The sequence below is a fragment of the Melozone crissalis genome, unplaced genomic scaffold (assembly GCF_028551555.1).
Source record: "Melozone crissalis strain CALT ecotype California unplaced genomic scaffold, PUWL_Pcris_2 ptg000009l_1, whole genome shotgun sequence".
Classification (NCBI taxonomy): Eukaryota; Metazoa; Chordata; class Aves; order Passeriformes; family Passerellidae; genus Melozone; species Melozone crissalis.
Genome location: NW_026535787.1, coordinates 16,830,682 through 16,849,808, shown reverse-complemented (window position 1 = coordinate 16,849,808; position 19,127 = coordinate 16,830,682). Strand labels below are relative to the sequence as shown.

Below are 19,127 nucleotides of genomic sequence, written 5' to 3'. Positions count from 1 at the left end.
TTTGTTCTACAATTGTCATTGTAAAACCTGAAGAGAAAAGCAGAGGCTTGTTTGAAGTATTTTGTCTCAGTGTCTAGAGAATATTCTAATTTTTGTTCTGCAAATGCAGTCCTGAATGGATTCCAAATAATAATATTGTTTTACATACAGAAGTGAGTTTACCCTTCTGTCTGTATTTTACAATGCTGTTATTTCTGATACCGAATATTGTTTTGTGTTCACAAAAGGAGCTAAGAACAACAGATCTCAATGGATCTCAACAAGATTCCTGGCAATCAGAGTTTTCACTGATGTGTCAGGAGACTGAGCATCACAAACCAGTTCAGGACAAGGTGCTGTTTCTGTGTCTGGATGAGCTCCTGTTCAAGGTACTGATACCTACTAGACTGCTGTGAATGTAAATTATACATTCCTGATTCAGTTCCCATGCACTCTGTGGCTTTGTCAGGGGATCTGTGGGGTGGGGCTTTGAGATGGATTTCCCTGGATCTCAACTTAGTGAGCCTCTAAAGAGAAAGATTTCTCAGTTTTCAAAAGAAAATGGAACAACATAAGGAGGAGAGAATCACAGTTAAGGCAAAACAAAGACATAATAAACCCCACATGTTCCTGTGGTGTTGGTGTCAGCTCTGCCCAAGCCTTTGAATGGTAGAATTTGACCTTTAGGTAATTGTAAAAGCCCTTTGTTCTTATTTTTTTTCTGATCAGTTTCCTTTTAGTGTATGCTGTATAACACTCCACACTGGTTTCAAACTCTTCTACCTGTACTGTGTCTTCCAGTGATGTCTGTTCCTTTTTCATCTCTCCCTTAAACTGAGTTTACTGTGATAGAGCAGACGTGACTTTTAAAGTAAGGTTGGTTTCAGTCCCTTTGAAATATGAAGGAACACAAAATATCACTGGCTTTTCTTGTTTATTTGCATCAGGCTCTCAATTACATTCTTTATTGCCTCTTACAGGTAACGTGCAGAATTTGTCTGCCTTTTGATCCTACAAAGCACACATTTAACATACCCTCTGCTCTGTCTTCTTTGTAGCCATTCCTCACTTGCTCCTAATAATTGCTATGGAAATTTCTTTTCAGTTCACGGGATGCAAAGCAGACAGCTTTTCAAGACTTTGCAGCTAAGGAATGTTACTCTGTTATTGACAGAGCTCCCTCTAAGACACTACAAACCTCCACTGAAAACAGGACTGCAAAATTTTGCAGTCACTGGCAGGTCAGATGTACCATTCACATTCTCTGAAAAAATCCCTTCACCCAGGGTTTTTCTTTTGGGAAGCTGAGAAGCCTCAGAGAAAAGGAGAACAATTCTTATCTCATTTGCTTCTCCTGTGTTGTTCTTGTGTGGAATGTGTTTGGAGATTATTTACCCACAGGTGATTGCCTGATTGGACTCTGGTGTGAGTTGTTTTGACTCTTTTGGCCAATTAGGGCCAAGCTGTGTCGAGCCTCTGGAAAGAGTCAGAAGTTTTCATTATTAGATTCTTAGCATTTAGTAAGTATCCTTTCTGTATTCATTAGTATAGTATAGTATTCTTTAATATAAAATAGTATTATAAAATAATAAATTAGCCTTCTGAGAACATGGAGTCACATGCATCATTTCCTGCCTTCATCAGGACATTCCCAGCAAACACAATAGGTCAGGGAGTGCAACCAGCTTCCAAAACCATTGATAGGGACACATGTGTTGGGACAGCTGTTCCACTGCACTTCTCTCATGCCTGCCTCCACCTGCCTTCCTTCCCCAAGCAGATTCATGAGAAGCCTTGGCAGAGGCTGCACTTCTGTGCTTTGCTGACATTGATGGCAATTAATTCTACTGCTGGAACAGAGCAGTGACATTTCACAGTTTTGAGCATCATATGACTGAAGTCTTTTGGTTGAATGCCTGCCTAGCTCTGTTAGTTTAATGCAACTGCACCACAGAATGCTAATGCTGCAAAGAAAAGCTATGTTAAAAACAACAAACATAAAGCAAAATGACATTGCAACCCAATACATCATTTAATAAAAGTAATTGTTTTAATTACCATATGGTATATAAATAGAACTTCAATTAGAAAAATGTATTAAAAGTGATATGCTATAAATGATAAATCATAAATCATAGGGCAACCTATAAACCAATTGCCAAACTCAGAGAGAAATGTCAATGAATTAATATATATTTGTGATGGCTTAACTCATAAATACAAACCTAGATACTTCCATAAAGAAAAAAATAAAAGGATATTTTTACTGTGATGATACATATTGGCTGATTCTTTACAACCCTACTATTTATTATGTGGAATAGTCCTATTATCTTCAAATTTTTCAGAGCACTACTTGCATACCAATAATGTAGTCTGCTTCTTCCATTACAAAGTTTTACTGTATCTTCATTAGTAATCACTACATTGTAGTGATTATTCTGTGATTTTTAAAAATTTTTTATCTACTAATACTCTTTTTTTCAGCCTTCTAACTTCAGAATTCAAAGACCAAGGTATGAAATACCTTGAGGTATATGCTCATGGGACAAGATGACTTTTATATTTTCTTTTGGCATCCCCTACTGGTGTACAGCTGTGAAGACACCTCCATGACACTGAAGATCTCAAAACAGCTCCTGTGCTTCTTTGGCCAGATCCTTTTGAATGTTAAAAACACCTAAGAAATGAGAGGTTAATGGGAAAATATTTATATTCTCTTCAAGCAACATAATTTCATTGCTTCAATGAATATACCTCCTTAAACAGTACATCTAATTATACTACTTTGCTTGTTTCACATCGTTTATTTCATCTCTTTATTTTGATTTTGGTTTAGGTTTTGTGGTTTTTAAAATCTTAATAACAGAGAAAGAAATGGCAAATTTGTCATTCAAACTAAACCATGATAAATATGCTTTGTGATAATGCAGTGAGGCAATGCATCATTTTCCATCACTTCATAAGTCATGTGAAGATGAAAAACCTGCATAAAAATTCCAACTCCATTCCTTGAGGACTTAAGAGAATTTTTCCCCATTATTATTATTACTTATAAAAACTGACTTCTTCCAAAAATATTGGAAATCATTAATGACATGAACATCTTTCTATTTGTTGTAGCTGCAGTGTTTCCTCATGTAGAAACCTTCAATCTCACTTTAGGCACCTGGCATATCTGGAAACATGATCAAACCAGGCTCCCCAGAAGAATCAAAGGAGACAAACTAACATATCAGATTAACAAACTAGGAATTTCTGCTGGCTATACAAGAATTGGACTGCACTTTTAGATAGCATTTTTTTAGGACACCAAGTATACACTGTTTTCTCACCATTATTAAGCATGCTTATGTGAATTTTGTTGAGAAAGGAGCTCAGAAATGGACAACCCCTGTCAGGTCTATGATCACAGGGTGTGCACATGAATGGGAGCTGAAGGATCTTTCTGTGGATACTTACTAAGAATAGAAAATAAATAATTTTTCATAGAAATCAAATATCAAATCAACTGCTGAAAGCTGATGTTGATCAATGACACCATCCAAATGACAAATGATTTCTAATTGCAGATTTTGCTCATTCTTTGAATGCTCATTAATCTCTAGTGAGTATAAGATGGGAGTAGGTATTGCTAAGTATTAATACTTCCCACTAATCTTAAAATGCAGTTATGATTTTGAGTTAGATGGAATAATATTATCATCTGTGTCCTTTCAGGTTATCTATTGGACAGAACTAGTTTCTTCCCATTTTGATAGACTACTTGGACTCTTCACCCACACCTATCTTTATATTTTCTTTTTTTAATCAAAACTTGTGATTTCTTCAAAGATAAAGTTTACTGATATTTAAATAAACATAAAAATCTCTATTATCTAACCTATCTAAGCCTGAGATCAAAGAAGTGCCCCTTACAGAAAATAACATATAACTGCATCAAAATTGATTTCTTTAGAACTGCTGTATCTTTAACCATGAATAATGTGTTTGTCTATAGAGTTATCTTACTTCCAGCATTTCTTAGATTGCTGGAAATAAGTTTCCTTGAATTTCAGCAGGTCAAACATTTTATTCCATCTGTAGGGCAAACTGCACTGCCAGGTACAGACCAGTATCTACACTGGACCCAAACCCTGTTTCTTTTGAAATTTTTATTGGAATCAGATGAAGGATGAAATCCTTCTTGATATTTGGAATGTTCTGTATGAATGTCTGTATGGTATTATTTCTGTATGTAATAATACCATACGGTATCAACTGTTACTTAATTTCAGACATAGTGAAGGAGAAAATGAAGTTTCTACTTTTCATCTTAAACTGCACCTGACTTGGTTGCCATGCTGTTTCAATGGTTTTGTCTATACCATTTCATTGAACATTTTTATCCCTGTGAAATGACATATTTTGTATTATCTTTAAAGCTTCATTTTAGTCCAAACCACACTATCTATACAATTTCTGTTCAGAACACAGGCCGCTCTTTCACTGTAGTATAGAACAAATAAAATATGTTCTTTTTCTCCTTTTTGTTATGGAAATGTAGATGGTTGGAGGTCCAGCCTCTCAAGATATGGAAAAGTATTGAACTGACATCATCATATATTTCATTGAATAGTAGTTTCTATGAATGCAAATACTGCACTGCAGTTTCCCAAAATATATGGCAAAAATTTTTGGGTTTCGGTTTTATTTCTCCATAAAGGTAAAACCAGTTCAAATCTTATGTCCTGCTTCAGGGTAACAGTCATTCAACTGAAGGCTAAGGTTTCTCAAAAAGCATAGATTCATTCCAGCTGCCTTTTTTTTGCTCTTACTATTTCCCTTATGGTAAGCAAACCGCTAGTATCAGAAGTCAAAATCTGATTTGTTTTGGGAAAAAACCTTATATGTACATAATAAACAATAATAATACAAATATTTCTTGCAAATCCATTACCTACGATTCATACAGTTAATAAGAAATAATCCCATATTTGAAGTTTATTTATTTCTGCGTGAGAAATAGATGGGCGAGTAAAAGCAGGACTGCTTGCAAGAGTGGAAGAATGAAGCCACAGAGCACTGGGCTGGTGGCTGCAGCTGTAAAAGGAGCGTGGCTGTTACTGGTCACCAACCAAACTCACGGTGGCAGTGGTAAGGATTAAAATTCAGCCAGAGCTGCTTGTGCTGCTACCTACAGCCCTTCCAACCCTTCTGTGGAAACAACTGTGCCTGCCTTTAGGCTCCAAGATCCAGAGAACACAATGGTAGTTGCAGTGGAGAAGGGAAGGACAGAGTGCACTGGTGAGTTTGATGTGGTTTATGTGGGGCAGGCTGAAGGTGCAGCCCAAGACGCACTTTTATTTCTAGAGCCGCTTTCTACGCAAACAGCTGCTGGACATTTGCAACAAAGATGTGAGAGTGTTGTGTTGTGATTTCAGGCTTTACCTCAGAACCTCGGGTCCCTCCCCTGATAATTCCCTCCCAGGTGTGTTGGTCACCTCTCCTTTCCCCTCCCAGCACTGTCTGTCAATCCTGGAATTCCAGAAGGCAGATTCAAAGGATGCCCTCTACCCCTTTGAGGGGGGCATTGGGCCATCCAGGTGTCCTTTGTCCCTTAAGACCTCCTCTCTGGTACTTGGTTGGTGCCTCCCTACCCCTTCCCTCCCCATCTCCCCAGAGTTAGAAGGAACAGCAACCATGTGATCTGACAGCTCTGTTGGAGCTGTTGCTGCATTCAGAGGCCTGTGGGCCAAAATACCGCTCTGGATCAAAACCCTCCATCAGAACCGACTCCTTTCCTTCACCATCGCCTTAAAGCTTCTCCACCAGAAGTAAACCTCACGAGAGGAAGCTCCATCCCGCCACCACCAGAGCTCCTGCATGCCTGGACTTGCCTCCACGTGCTCAGCTGCAGCACTCAGCTAGCCAAAAGTGTGTCTGGGGCGAAAACACCACAGTGCTGCTATTTGGTCCAGCACCAAGGGCCAGACAAGCTCAGGCACGTCCCATCCGGCTATATTGGTAAATATTCCAATATGAGAGTGAAAAAGTGACATCAGATCTATCTGGGAAAGAACCTATAGAGCACTGTGCACAGTTTAAAGCTGTTAAGAAAAGGAGGTACTTTAAAAACACCTCCCTTGACACTGCCATCTGTGTAATCTCTAGTTGCTTGGACATGGCAACAATGAAAGAATGTGAAAATATTTGCACTACGAATGTCAGGTTGCACAGAGAAGAGGGTAAGTTGGCAAATGCCTTCTGTCCTGGAACATCTGTCAGTCAGAACTGCAGCTGGAAATGCTTCGCTGTAACAGAGTCTCTGCCACTTTGAGATATTGTGCTGATGTTTTATTTAATCATTGAGAAGGAACATGCAAATTGCTGGTGTTGATATAAATCTCGGTTTTTCACTTTAAAGCAACTGGCTCTGCTTTTGAACTGTAGTTAATGTTGGCTGTCATGAGTTCCCATGTGTTTTTTAGACCTGGGTTCCAAGCATAAGAAGCTGTATCTTCATCTTAAGAGCCAAAAAAATTGCAGCTTCAGCTCTCTTTTCACTATTGGTTTATGTCCAATAGAGGAGCTCTCAAGTTTGCAAATGCTCCAGGAATTCTTTTGCTGATGCTTTGGCAAGGCTGAGTGCTTGGCCCACTCTCACTACAGGCAGCCCCATGTAGCCTTTCCACACAGCAGGCATAAGGACCAGTAGTCCTGCACTGACTTGTAGCTTGGAAGTTCCCTTCTCCACAAGCTTCATGTTGGCTTTCATGTGAATAAAACCTTGTCTGCCACGCTAGAGCAGCAGCTGCTTGCATTCAGTGCATTTTTCACAAGAGCCTTACTAAGAAATGGGCATCTTGTTCTTGTAACCCTGAGCCATCAGCAGTGGCCCTCATGCAGCTGACTATAGCAGTATGCCAATCCTTCTGAAAACTTGCTGAGTTTATTTTTCAGCCTCACCAACAACTGACTATAAAGCCAGCATTAGTAGAGCTGTTGTATGGCAGCCTTATTTAGGCATAAGATAGCTCCAGACTTGATTTAGCCTTCCACTCCCTTCTGCTTGTGAGATAGAGTAGCGCTGGCAAGAGTAGTAAAAGGATTAATTATTGAAGTGGCTTGGATTTCAAGTGCAGTTCTCCTTTCAAGCTACTTGGAGACACATAAGCTGTTTACTTCCTAAGATTAATCTTAACAGAGGGCTTCAGCTGAAAGATTCCAGTCCTCTGCATCATGCTGGCTAGTACTGCTCAGCATTTATTTTTAAGGTCATTAGAATGTGATGCAGTTCACTGCTGCCAGGATGCCCTTTTGAGAGCATGGGGAATTAAAAGAGTGAGGTGAGAGATGCAAGTAAAAAAAATGAATCATAGAATCATAAATTGGTTTTTGTGGGAAAGGACCTTAAAGATCATCCAGTTCCAACCCCCTGCCATGGGCAGGGACATCTCCCACTAGACCAGGCTGCTCCAAGCCCCATCCAGCCTGGCCTTGAACATTTCCAGGCATGGGGCAGCCACAGCATCTCTGGGCAACCTGTGCTAGGGCCTTACTGCCCTCACAGGGATGAATTTCTTCTTGTGTATCAACCCTAAATTTCCCCTATATTTCAGCTCGAAGACATTCCCCTTTGTCCAGTCACTATATTCCCTGGTGCAGAGTCCCTCTCCAACTTCCCTGTAACCCCTTCAGACACTGGAAGGTGCTGTGAGGTTTCCACACAACCTTCTCTTCTCCAGGCTGCACAGCCCTGGCTTTCTGTGCCCCTGTCCACAGGGAAGGCGCTCAGTCCCCTCATCAACTTGGTGACCTCCTCTGGACTCATTTTTATAGTGCTCTGTCTGTCTTGTGTTAGAGGCACCACATCTGTACACAGTGCTCCAAGTGGGGTCTCAGGAGAGGGGCTACTGAATGCAGGAGACCTGCTGCCAACACTTAATTATTTCAACATTCACCTGACTGTTTACACTCAGGTACTGGCCAAGGAGCACAAATAAGAGCACAAAGAGCCACAACAGTCGTGGCTCCTGAGCTCCCTGCAGCAGGCTCATGGTCAGCCTCCCTGCACATTGAGTCTCTTGTGCCTGCAACAGGAATTCATGGGTATGTGATCTCCCCCTTTCACTCAGCCCCTGAGAAGTTCTGCCTCCTTCATGAGGAGAGAGCATCAGGCTGCCAGCCAAGGGTCAGCCCATCGCACCCACAGTGTCATTCATCCCCTACACATTCACAGATAGGGAACGACATGTCATGCCAGCTCCAAATGAATTAAGTCAACATTTTAACAGTGAGTATGTTTATTGAGGTGTTTGAAGTTCTGCACTCCAGTGGACACTGTTCATAATTTAAAGGCAAGAGCAAAACACTGTGACAGGCTCCAACTGGGATATTAAAAAACTCACAAAGTCATGTCACTTAAGAAATACAGTTAAATTGTTCAATCATTTTGGTCTTCATCCCAGTCTTTCTTTCCTGATGGAGGTTTTGGGCCACCAGCTGGTTTTGCCATAATGATCTTGAAGAGAATAGAGAAGCAGAAAAAGCTGACGTTAAAATCAGGCTTGTACACCCTTCTCCTACAGCTGCCTGATGCTGACTGCTAGCATTCACTACATCCATGCAATTTCCCTACTCTGAACCCAAGCCAGTGAATATCCATCTAACTGAGATACAAACAACTTTTTTTTTTTTTGAGAATGGTAGAGGCTGAGCCTTGATACAGTAGAAAAGGTATTTTACCTCATTTTTGCATGCAAACTAAGACTTCAGTTAGTCTACAGAAAGTGAGTGCTTAAATAGGCCAACAGCAGACTAGTTTACAGGGTGCACACTACAGCAAGGATTATCAAAGCCATTGTTCTCAGTTATTGTTTCCAAGTATCACACTTTAAAACCAAGAAGTCCATCAGTCTTACCATGTTAAAACTCATTATCTGCCCTGGCTACATGGACAAGTAAGGTAAATCTGAACTTGCACTTATCCTCCCTTCCATGAAAATCTGGATTCAGGAGCAGAATCCATTTGCAAAGGGCACAAACACAGGATGTAGCAATCAGCACACATCAGAAGACAGCAGTGTTAGGTGTTCTCAAGGAGCATACAATCTCCATGTGCTTGTCAATGAACTCATGCAGGCACTCACAGATACCTCTCTGCTAGAGACACACAGCTTACTGCACTCTAGTTTTCAGGCTCATCTTTCCAGTCATCCTTATCCCAATGTCCTTGTTGCTTAGGGGCTTTTGGACCGCCTGCTGTTTTTGCCATAATAATCTACAAAAATTTTACATGCAAATTCATTTTTGCTGAAGTTTCACAAAATAATGAAAGATTTTTATCCTTGAGACTGTAAACTTTATTTTTCCTAAAAATTGGATTTTAATGTAAAAATACAGGAGAGAAGTTTCTTCTACTAGTGCTTGTTCCTACAGAAGTTAGAGTAACTCTCTGGATACAAAGATAAACATTTTTCAAAATATCAATAAAATCTTTTAAAAAAATATCCCAACAAACATTGATAGTACTGCTACAGAAGAAGCCACATTCCAGATTACAAGCTCTTGAACAAATGCCTTCCTGGCTTCCACATTCTCAAGCAGCATTATGTTTACACCTTGAATGTGCAGAAGATCCCACCTACTTGCAGGAGGGTTCTGCCAGGTATTAATTCAGCACCTAAATGCACATAAACTTACCTGATCAACCCTTAGGACAGTTACTGCAGCATTTGTAGCTAGCTTGATACCCCAGAATTTCCCAAGATATGTGTCCAACACACCAGCTTCCAACATGTCCTTCACCGCAGCAGCTTCAGCCTGTCAGATGGGGAAAAAAGATCATTCAAAACCTTCTCAGGCTTTCACCTAGCAAGGTGGTATCACTTTTCTAACCTCATCTTCTCCCTTCAGAAAACCTTCATTCCCAACCCATTAGCAGGAAGACAAAGTCAGTAATTTCTGAAGACCTACTGCCTGTCACATTAGTTCAGTATCCCACTCCATCTCTGACATAAGGCCATTACTACACTGGGCTGAACTGTTTGCTGATAAAAAGAACATTTAATGATTTAAATTCCAAAAAGTTATGATTCTAAACTGTGCAACACAGAGCTCCCAACAACTTAAAATAATCTATAAATACTTCATACTGATAGAAGTATTATAAAGTACAACCCTGCACTGCAAGGCAACAAGTAACATCAGAGACTATTTACCTCAATATCAAATCCAACATTCTTCTTCCCTTCCTGATGCATGGCATAAAGTTTGGAGATGACCTCATTAGCCTTTACTCCAGAGTTTTCTGCCAGTGCTCGAGGAATGGCTTCAAATGCCTCAGCAAACTTCTTGATGGCATACTGGTCAAGCCCAGGACAAGTCTAAAATGAAGGTGAAAACCACGTCAGCATTTCAAAACCTGTAAGACAGGGAGGCATTTCCCCCCCCACACTTGTTATTACACAAACACGTATGTTGGTATGAAATAATATTTGTATTTTTGGTAAGATGTGTGTGTGAAGATGAAAAGCCAAGAAGCCTGTTTGCCTCACCTCTCCATAAGATGTGATCTGCTTGGCTAATTCAATCTCTGTCGCACCACCTCCAGGAACAAGACGTTTATCCTGTGGAAAGACCACACCCAAACAATGTTTTGCTTAAAGTATCCATTATTTCTCATTTTTCTAGGATTTTTCTAGTCTATGAAGAATGCAACAGAACTTTAATCCACACAGACTCATTTAGAATCAACTTCAGAACAAACATGCATTATAAGGGAAATCTACCAGAATTTACTCATTCATTCCAATGTCTTTCAAGAAAAACAGCTTCTTTTGTAAAAACCAAAAAAATACTGCAGTGGGATTTGTGTCTCAGATTTTTTGGCTTTTTTAAAAAAAATTCAACTCCTGGTTAATATTCTCATTTTTTCCATTATTTTGGTGGGAAATATCACCCAGGAAACCAATCTGCTGTACACTAAGTTTAATATGTCAACAGGTATTACAAAGTATTGGGACGTTTTGTTTTCTCACATTTTAAATTAATCTTGTACATCCTTTGGCAAACCAGAATTTATTTATTAACTCTGGTCTCTTAGCCCACAAAGCAATCATCATAAATCTTAAAACAGGACAACTCCTGGAGACAATCATAAATGCACAGCATTTCTGTACTCAAAACCAATGTCCATGTCTTGGTATGTAGCGGATATTAAGATTCTAACAGTTTTAACAGTTTTTGCATGCTGTTTTCCAAGTAAATACAGGAACATTTCTTTTTGTATAAAAAGAAGAAAAATGAAACAATAATATTTAAGACCACATAATTTGCTCACACAACAAAATCCTCTGTAAAACCGAGTTCTTCCATCCATAAAAACCTACCTGCATTATGTGGAGGAAGCATGAATTATCACCAATGAACTAAAACTGAGTCTGCAACCAATCAGTTTCTCCTGATTCCAAGTGACAAAGCTATCTAGCTTTTCTTCTGTGCCTGGTTTCCAAGGAACATTACAAAGCATTTAGGGAGTAAGTAAAGAAGAGCTGACTGTCTTTAAAAAGTGGTAAAGGTAATCCACCTCCAAGCACTCACTCAGTACTGGAAAAATGAGTGCAGTCCATGTTAAACACCACCTTCCATGTATGCTGTCTTCACAACAGCAGCTGTTTCCCTGCACAGCCCTCCACACCTCAGTACCACACAGCCACTCTCCAGCTCCAGAAGGCACCAAAGCAGATTAGTATCTTCTGCCTCTGGTAGCAAATGAGCACAGAGCAGGCTCAAGCCTTGCCTCAAACTGACCTACTGCTCACTTTTGATAACCCAAGTGTTCTCATTACTCACCCTTGTGAGCACTTTGAAAGTATTGACACCATCATCCACAGCTCTCTCGATGTCATCCATCAGATTGTCCGTAGATCCACGAATGAGGATAGTGGAAATGGCTCCATCCTCCTTTTCTGTTCAGAGACATGCATTACTGAATTAATTCATTAATCTTATTTCCAAAACACATACAAACACACTTTAGAACAGCAGTGTGAGCAGTTCTACAGGACATACATACCATGCTTAAACACCACAACCTGTGTATCCCCAACCTCTGATAAATACACACTGTGGCAGTGACCCATTTCTTCAAGAGTGGGGGGAGTCTAGAAAGAAAAACATGAGTTAAGAACTGAACCTGCTCATCAGTTCTCATCCTCCTGCACCTCATTTGGGAAGTACACACCAGTCTGGGTAGGGCTGTTGCACCAACAGTTTTGCACAGTCTTCTCAGGTCCCACTTGGAGTTCAACCTTTAAAAACAAGTTTCCATAACAATGTTAACTCATGCAGAAGTATTGTCTTAACTTGGCAAGTACATTTCATAAATCTGGTAGTCCAAATGTTTTCATGCTCTCCTAGTACTTACCTTACTAACATAAGATTGTACTTGTTGGCATAATGAAGAGCCATATCTGCCACTTTGCCACCTGTCACTACTACGTTTGCACCACTATCAGCAATAGCCTTGACTTGCAAATCCATTAGATTTTCTTCTCCTTTACTGAAATTCATCAGTTCTTCAGCATTCTTTATTAGGACGGTGCCCTAGTAAAACACATACACTGTTAAAATTCAGCATTAAAATTCACATACACTGTTAAAATAGCTACAAGTTTCTGACAAACCATTTTGTCTCCCAACCTATCTGTAAATCTTAAGTCATCCTGTTTTGTAATACTGACATGCTCCCCAAGCAACAGGGTAAAACAAGAGTTAAAAAAAATAAAAGGAAATCACCAGGCAATTCTAGACAACCTTGGGGTTCAGAAAATCAAGCCACAGTTTGGCTCAGATGACCCAAAAAACCCAAAACCATCTCCCCTATCTTAAAAACCCTGTGAAGCAATCAAGGTTCAGAACTTTCTATACTAAGAAAATCAATATTCACCAAAGTATCTCAATCACCAAGTGTCAACAATATTTATAGTTAAGTCTAAAAATAAGACCACATATGCATAAACAGAGATGTAACTTATTTTGAGCTATAACATACCTTAGTTTCAGTTATCATACCATCAAAAGGGCAGGAATACACAGCTATTTTTGCATCTTTGACAGAAGTAACATCTCCTTCAGTTTCTTTTTTAAAAACCATGCCATGCAGTACTGAGGAAGCAGAAATACCAGCACCCTGAAAGGAAATAAATGGAATCTGAGACTCTTTACAAGGACAAGTAGTGACAGGACAAGGGAGAATGGTTTCTCACTGCAAGAAAGTAAGTTGAGATTAAATATCAGGAAAAAATTCTTCCCTGTGAGGGTGGTAAGGCCCTGACTGCCCAAAATTGTGGCTGCCCCATCCCTGGAAGTGTTCAAGGCCAGCCTGGACAGAGCTTGGAGCACCCTGGTCTAGTGGAAGATGTCCCTGCTCATGGTAGGGGGCTGAAACTGGAATTGGGTGATCTTTAAGACACATTCCAGCCCAAACCAAACTGTTCTTTGAGTCTATGAATGGGGGAACATTGTATTACTGACCATTTGTGCTCAGAAAGCTGCACTACTCTGCCTGAAAAGCAGACCTCAAAAGCATTTGGATGTAACACCCTAAGTATAAGCCTTCAGTTCATTCAGCAACAACAAACATTGTCTAACAGGTTCCCATTTTATATTACTTCCAATATTAATGATTTTTGTTTCTGAATGTTGCTACTGGGCACTAAACAAGAGAAAGACTAATTTCCAAAATTCAGAATACCTGCCACAATAAAATTAGAAAAGACTCTCTGAAAGCTCAAAGATTAACCCTCATTATACTATTTACATTAATAATTACAGTAAAGCCAGCTACTTCAAACTTACCACAATTTTGCACACTCTGATATTATCAACATTGAAATGACCAGAATCAGGAAGAATAGAAACTGGGGAAAAAAAAGAAGAAAAATAATGAATATGTCCTGCCTTATGACTAAAGTAGAACAATGACACCATAAATAATGCCTGGAATTTTTCTGAAATTTTTATTTCAGCCGTTTGAGATATCTGCCTAAATTCAAGATACAACCTGCTAATAACTGGCATAAAGAGAAAGAGAAATTTTGTTTTTACAAAGTAATAATCAGAATTAAACATTTATTCAGGCTGCTCAGTTAATTAAGTTCAAATATGCACTCCTACAGGTGGAGTCAAGAGGTAAATCTAATCTAGAGTATTTAGAGAAATCAATGGAATTAAAAATGAAGGTCTTATCCCAAAAATCTAAAGGGATAACAATTCAACAGAACTACGGTCTTACTTCCATTGTTCTGTGGCTGAGACTAAAACCAGTTTATGTGAAGCACAATATGTCCACCTTATGATATAATAAGAGGGAGAAAGACAGATTTCTGCACTAAAAGGACTTGAAAGCTATTTCTAGAAATGCCTAGTAGGAAAGGCAAACCTTTCCTGAGCTACAATGCCAACGCAGAGTTCAATATGAGGAAGATTACCCTCATTTCAGAGGTATTCTATCCAATCCAACCTGCTAAAATAACCATCCTTCCCATCTTCCATGAAATGTAAGGACCATAACCAAACCCACTCAGTTTTTTAGCTGCTCCAGCCCCACTCACCACAGGCCTGAGCAATGAGCTTTGCCAAGAACCGTTCATTGCCATACTGTTTGCTCATGACTGACGTGTACAACAAAGATGCCACCTCTTCAACATCTCGAAGGTTCTTTGCAGAGCAGCACACCAAATCTGGAAGAATTTCTAGGGCTTTCTTGCAAGCCTTTTCATATCCTTCAATCACCTGTGCAGCAAACAGTAAATATTCACTACAAGACTTCACACTGCTTTTAACTGCTTTTCAAATAGCCATAAAACTTTAACAGATTAAAAAGTGTACAAGGGAAGCAAACAAACACACATGGTTTCCCTCGAAACATCTTCATGTAAAAATGAGGTGGGAAGAAAGCAGGTATTTCATATTATTATGACCCAAGAACACTGATCAGCAGCAATCTGGATTCAAGCTCTGTGAACTGTCATGAGAATATAACTTGCCTCTGAGACAGATAACCCCATCCTCAGAAGGTCTTCTGCTAACTCCAGAAGAACTCCAGCAAAAACAAGGACAAAATTTGTTCCATCTCCAACCTCTTGTTCTTGCATGTGTGAAGCCATCACAAGCATTTTTGCAGCAGGATGCTGGACCTTTAAAAGAAATTACACATCTTGGTGACTAACACACCACCTAGGATTCCAGCTTCAGGCATTTTCTATGCTTCTTTCTAAGCTCTCTTATTTCAAATTGTACCTAGAGATATGAAGAATGCACAAAATTGGAAAAGAAAGCAGCACAGATATTCTTAATTGGCTAGCTTCTCTAGTAGGAAAAACCAGAAATATATATTTAAAAAATCAGAGAACTGAACGTTGCCACTACAACATAAATTATATATCCTTTACATTGGTTCTGAGCTACTTTCACAGGATGCAGTGGCTTCACAACTGAGCTCTGTGACAGGAAAACAAGCTGGAGTTTAGATCTTCAGATTGAATTCACATGTAACACATAAAATACATGTCTAAATAAGTTTCATTTTAAGGGGGGAGAGTGTGGGAGGTTCTGCCTAAAGATTGCACTGCTTCACTTTTCTTTCAAAAAATTCAATAAAATACCACATTCCTGAATATTTAGACCTGCCATTTTATACCAGAAAGTAACATGCAAAATGTATCAGATTAGGTCACTAGTATGCAGATTGTATTTTTTTAAAAACACAACTGAGACTTCCACAGTTACTCTACTCAAAATGAACACCAATGCAATGCATTCAATAAGTAAATACTTCATACTTACATAATCTCTATCACTAAGTATAAAATTCAGTAAAATATTATTTGTGTTATGTCACAAATACAAATTTGAAGTCGCAGGAAGAATTAGGAAAGTCTTTTCATGCCTTCACAGTATTTACAGAAGGATGCTGCTATAGCCTCAGATTCTTAAATTCAATTGATGGGTTGAACTGCCAGTCAGGAGAACATGGCAAGCAACACCACTGGGAGATGAACTCAACAGCTGTGTCATGCAGACTTTCCCAAACCACTGCATTTCTAGACATATCCTCTTTTAAACCTACTGGTTCTGGGGGAAAGTAAGGAATTATTAAGCATCTCCTACAGTTATTCATGCTGCTTCACAAAAGAATTGTATTCATGACTTCCTAAGTGAGATAAGTAAATAATCTGTCAGAGTGACATTTCCTTACTGCCAGTCAACTGATGTCAGTTGGTTCACAACTGACATCATCTGAAGCAAGAAAACTTACCTCTAACTCTCTCAGGATAGTAGCAGCATCATTTGTAACAAAAAGCTTTTCCAGATGATTGATAACCATTTTGTTCATTCCTAAATGGGAAAACAAAAAAATTATAAAAATAATTCCGTATGCAAACAGTATTATGAATATTAGGAAACAGAAACTGTTTCCTAACTTTCAGGTGTATCTTACACATTAAAATGGTTAGCTCTGTTTATAATTTCAGATCTTCAAAATATTTTTGTGAAATAATACTTGAAGTGTAGGACATGAAGGAGAAATCAGTAATTTCTGAGTAAACAGTTTTCTGTTCTGAAATATCAGCACATAATTTAATTAAATGATACAGAAGAATATTTTGTTTCCATATATCTGACGGAACAAGATTATGTTCACTATGATTACCCACAATGTTATCATGTTTCCTTTAATTTTTATGCTTTTTCATATATTTTATACCATGTTTCAAAGAGAATACAGTAACTGCTACAAAAACCTGGCAAAAGCAGACACTGAGCATAACTCCAGAGCTGTCAAAAAAAAAATCTGTTTTCTACAGTCACAAAGAAATGGTCACAGATTTGCAGTTTTAGAGCAAGCCCAATGTGTTTCTCCCAGAAACAAACAGCTGCTTCTTTGTCAGGGTACGTTTAGCCTCCAAACATAACATTTGTCTCAAAATGCAGCAATAATTTCAGGATTTATTTACCATTTGGTCCATATGCTGTACGGGTGGTTTGAGCAAGTTCTTTGCATGCCTGGATGTTTCTATAGACAGCTTCTTCCAGTCCTGAATAGTGCTAAAGGGAACAATGACTGATCAGAATTAGGCTAACAAAAAAAAGTGGTGAACTAGCAATTTCTCATCAAAGTAGTGTCAATCTACTGAGTCCCTCAAAGTTTTTCATTAATATACATTTGGAATTTCACATACAGTTTGAACAGACACCAAACCTTACCCAAAGACAGCAAGAAGTAGTGTGTACACCTTCTCAACTAGGCAGCTCAGCAGGCACAAAAAGCTTCCAAAGGGAAAATCTGAACAGTGCCTTGACTTGCAATTCAGTTTGCATCCCCTCAGTCTTCCAAAAAAGTTTTGTGACATGCCAAAAAGAAGCAGAAAACAACCAAGACCCAGCTGGAGAGGGGCAAGGGTTTCTGTACATGCTTCTTTACTCACACCTTTGTATGGTACAAAAATAATTTAACTCAGTTCCATGTTCAAAACGTGCAGTTTGAAAATTCAGAAGCAGAATGATTAAGCAAAATATCTGTGCTTGAGAAGGCAATCAGCCTGGCTTCAGTTTGGAAACCTTAAGACAAGATGGGATCCCCAGAAAGGGCCTTAAGAAAGAAAAAGCAGGATAAAAACCACTGTGCAGCCTGTTAGAGAAGGGAGAAAAGTAGTAATAACCAAACATCTAGATTGCCAGCTACTCCTTGTCTTGCAGAAGACAACTCTTGCTGTTCTGGCCTAGGATTTTCTAACACTGAGGCTGCTCTGCTTCCCTGTTCTGCCCCTGAATGTATGCCATTATTTGGCTCCAAGAAGGATTCTAAAAAGAAACACAAAGGGCTTTCAGAGCTGCTACCTTCACTCTTCTTTCTATTAAGTAGCAGCAAATGGAAAATTTTCCTATTTTCCCCTCTTTCTTGGAGAGAGGGACTTTGGGCCTGGAGAGACAGGACAAGGGGCAATGGCTTCACATTGAAAGAAAGTATGTTCAGTTTGTGAGGAAGCCCTGAAATTCTTCCCCATGAGAGTAGTGAGGCTCTGGCACGGATTTCCCAGAAAAGCTGTAGATGCACAACCCTGGAAATGTCCAAGACCAGATGGGGCTTGGAGCTAAATGATCTTTGATGTCCCTTCCAACATAAACTCTTCTATTGACTCTATGAATAGAAAAGAAAAAATGCCACACCTTCTTGCTTTCTGCCCACTTTTCAAAGAAAGCTTCTCCTTTATTAACACACAGTCCTTCAACTCTACCAAAATCTTAACTATAGTAATGTAAATACAGTGAAAGCGGATTTATTAGCAAGGAAATATACAGAAAACATTCCATTGTTCTGCATCGCTGACAAAGGTATCAGAGAAAAAAATCAAGCAGAACCACCCGGGTACTTCTGAACACTTCAACTATAGGGCCCGGCTGAATGTTGCTGCCCAGCCCCTGCGGACCCTGGCGCATCCCCGGGATGCAGGGGCAGGGCCGGGATGCAGCGGCAGGGCCGGGATGCAGGGCAGGGCAGGGCCGGGCCCCGGGCAGGGCGGGCAGCGCGATCCCGGCCCGCAGAGATTTCTGGAAGGCCGCGTGCTCGGGCACCGCCCCGCAGGGCGGGCAGGCCCCGATCCCCGCAGCGCCCCGGGCAAGGAGCGGGGGGAGCCCGGCCCGGGAGCGGGGCACGGCCGAACCCCCGGCCCCCGCCCCGCGGCACACGTGGTGCCGCCGGGCCCTGCCGGCCCGCCGCGGCTTTTCCCGCACCGCAACCCCGAAACTCCTCCCGCACCCGTCCGTCCATCTGTCCGCGCGTCCATCCAAAGGCGGCCTCACCTTCGCCCCCTCCTTGAGCATCTGGGCGAAGCCCGGGGCCTTGGGGACGTGCAGCGCCATCTCCGCTCCGCTCCGTGCGCGGCTACGGCGGCAGCGGGAGCGCGCGGGGCACGGCGGGAGCGCGGGGCCGCGCAGGCGCGGGGCGGGCGGGCCGGGGCGGGGCCGCCCCTCAGGCCGAGCGGGTCCCTTAGGCGGGGCCGCGCTCGCCGCCCGGGGAGCACCGGGAGAGTGCGTTGGCTCTCTCTTTCTGTCCCTGTCCTGTTCAGGAGACTGTCGCCCGGGCGCTCCTCGGTACGCCT

At 40.6% G+C, this 19,127-nt stretch overlaps 1 protein-coding gene across 1 annotated transcript; it reads right to left on the bottom strand.

Moving 5' to 3' along the window:
- Positions 1 to 8,246: 8,246 nt before the first annotated feature.
- CCT8 (chaperonin containing TCP1 subunit 8) lies at positions 8,247 to 18,919 on the bottom strand. Its single transcript, XM_054270479.1, has 15 exons — positions 18,829 to 18,919; positions 16,983 to 17,073; positions 16,283 to 16,362; positions 15,012 to 15,161; positions 14,577 to 14,757; positions 13,822 to 13,883; positions 13,016 to 13,153; positions 12,389 to 12,567; positions 12,206 to 12,272; positions 12,038 to 12,125; positions 11,815 to 11,930; positions 10,518 to 10,589; positions 10,182 to 10,346; positions 9,664 to 9,783; positions 8,247 to 8,482 (listed from the first exon to the last, which is right to left on the bottom strand). The coding sequence occupies exons 1-15, from the start codon at positions 18,886 to 18,888 to the stop codon at positions 8,405 to 8,407; spliced, it is 1,647 nt and encodes a 548-aa protein (XP_054126454.1). The 5' UTR covers positions 18,889 to 18,919; the 3' UTR covers positions 8,247 to 8,404.
- Positions 18,920 to 19,127: the final 208 nt, after the last annotated feature.

What these genes read in the sequence shown, in the direction of transcription:
- CCT8 (XM_054270479.1), bottom strand. Translation starts at nt 18,888, where the DNA reads ATGGCGCTGCACGTCCCCAAGGCCCCGGGCTTCGCCCAGATGCTCAAG. An exon ending in TGGGGTTATCTGTCTCAGAG is followed by an intron (nt 14,758 to 15,011) that starts GCAAGTTATATT and finishes TTTGCTGCACAG; the next exon opens with GTGATTGAAGGATATGAAAA. An exon ending in CAACAGCCCTACCCAGACTG is followed by an intron (nt 12,126 to 12,205) that starts GTGTGTACTTCC and finishes TTTTCTTTCTAG; the next exon opens with ACTCCCCCCACTCTTGAAGA.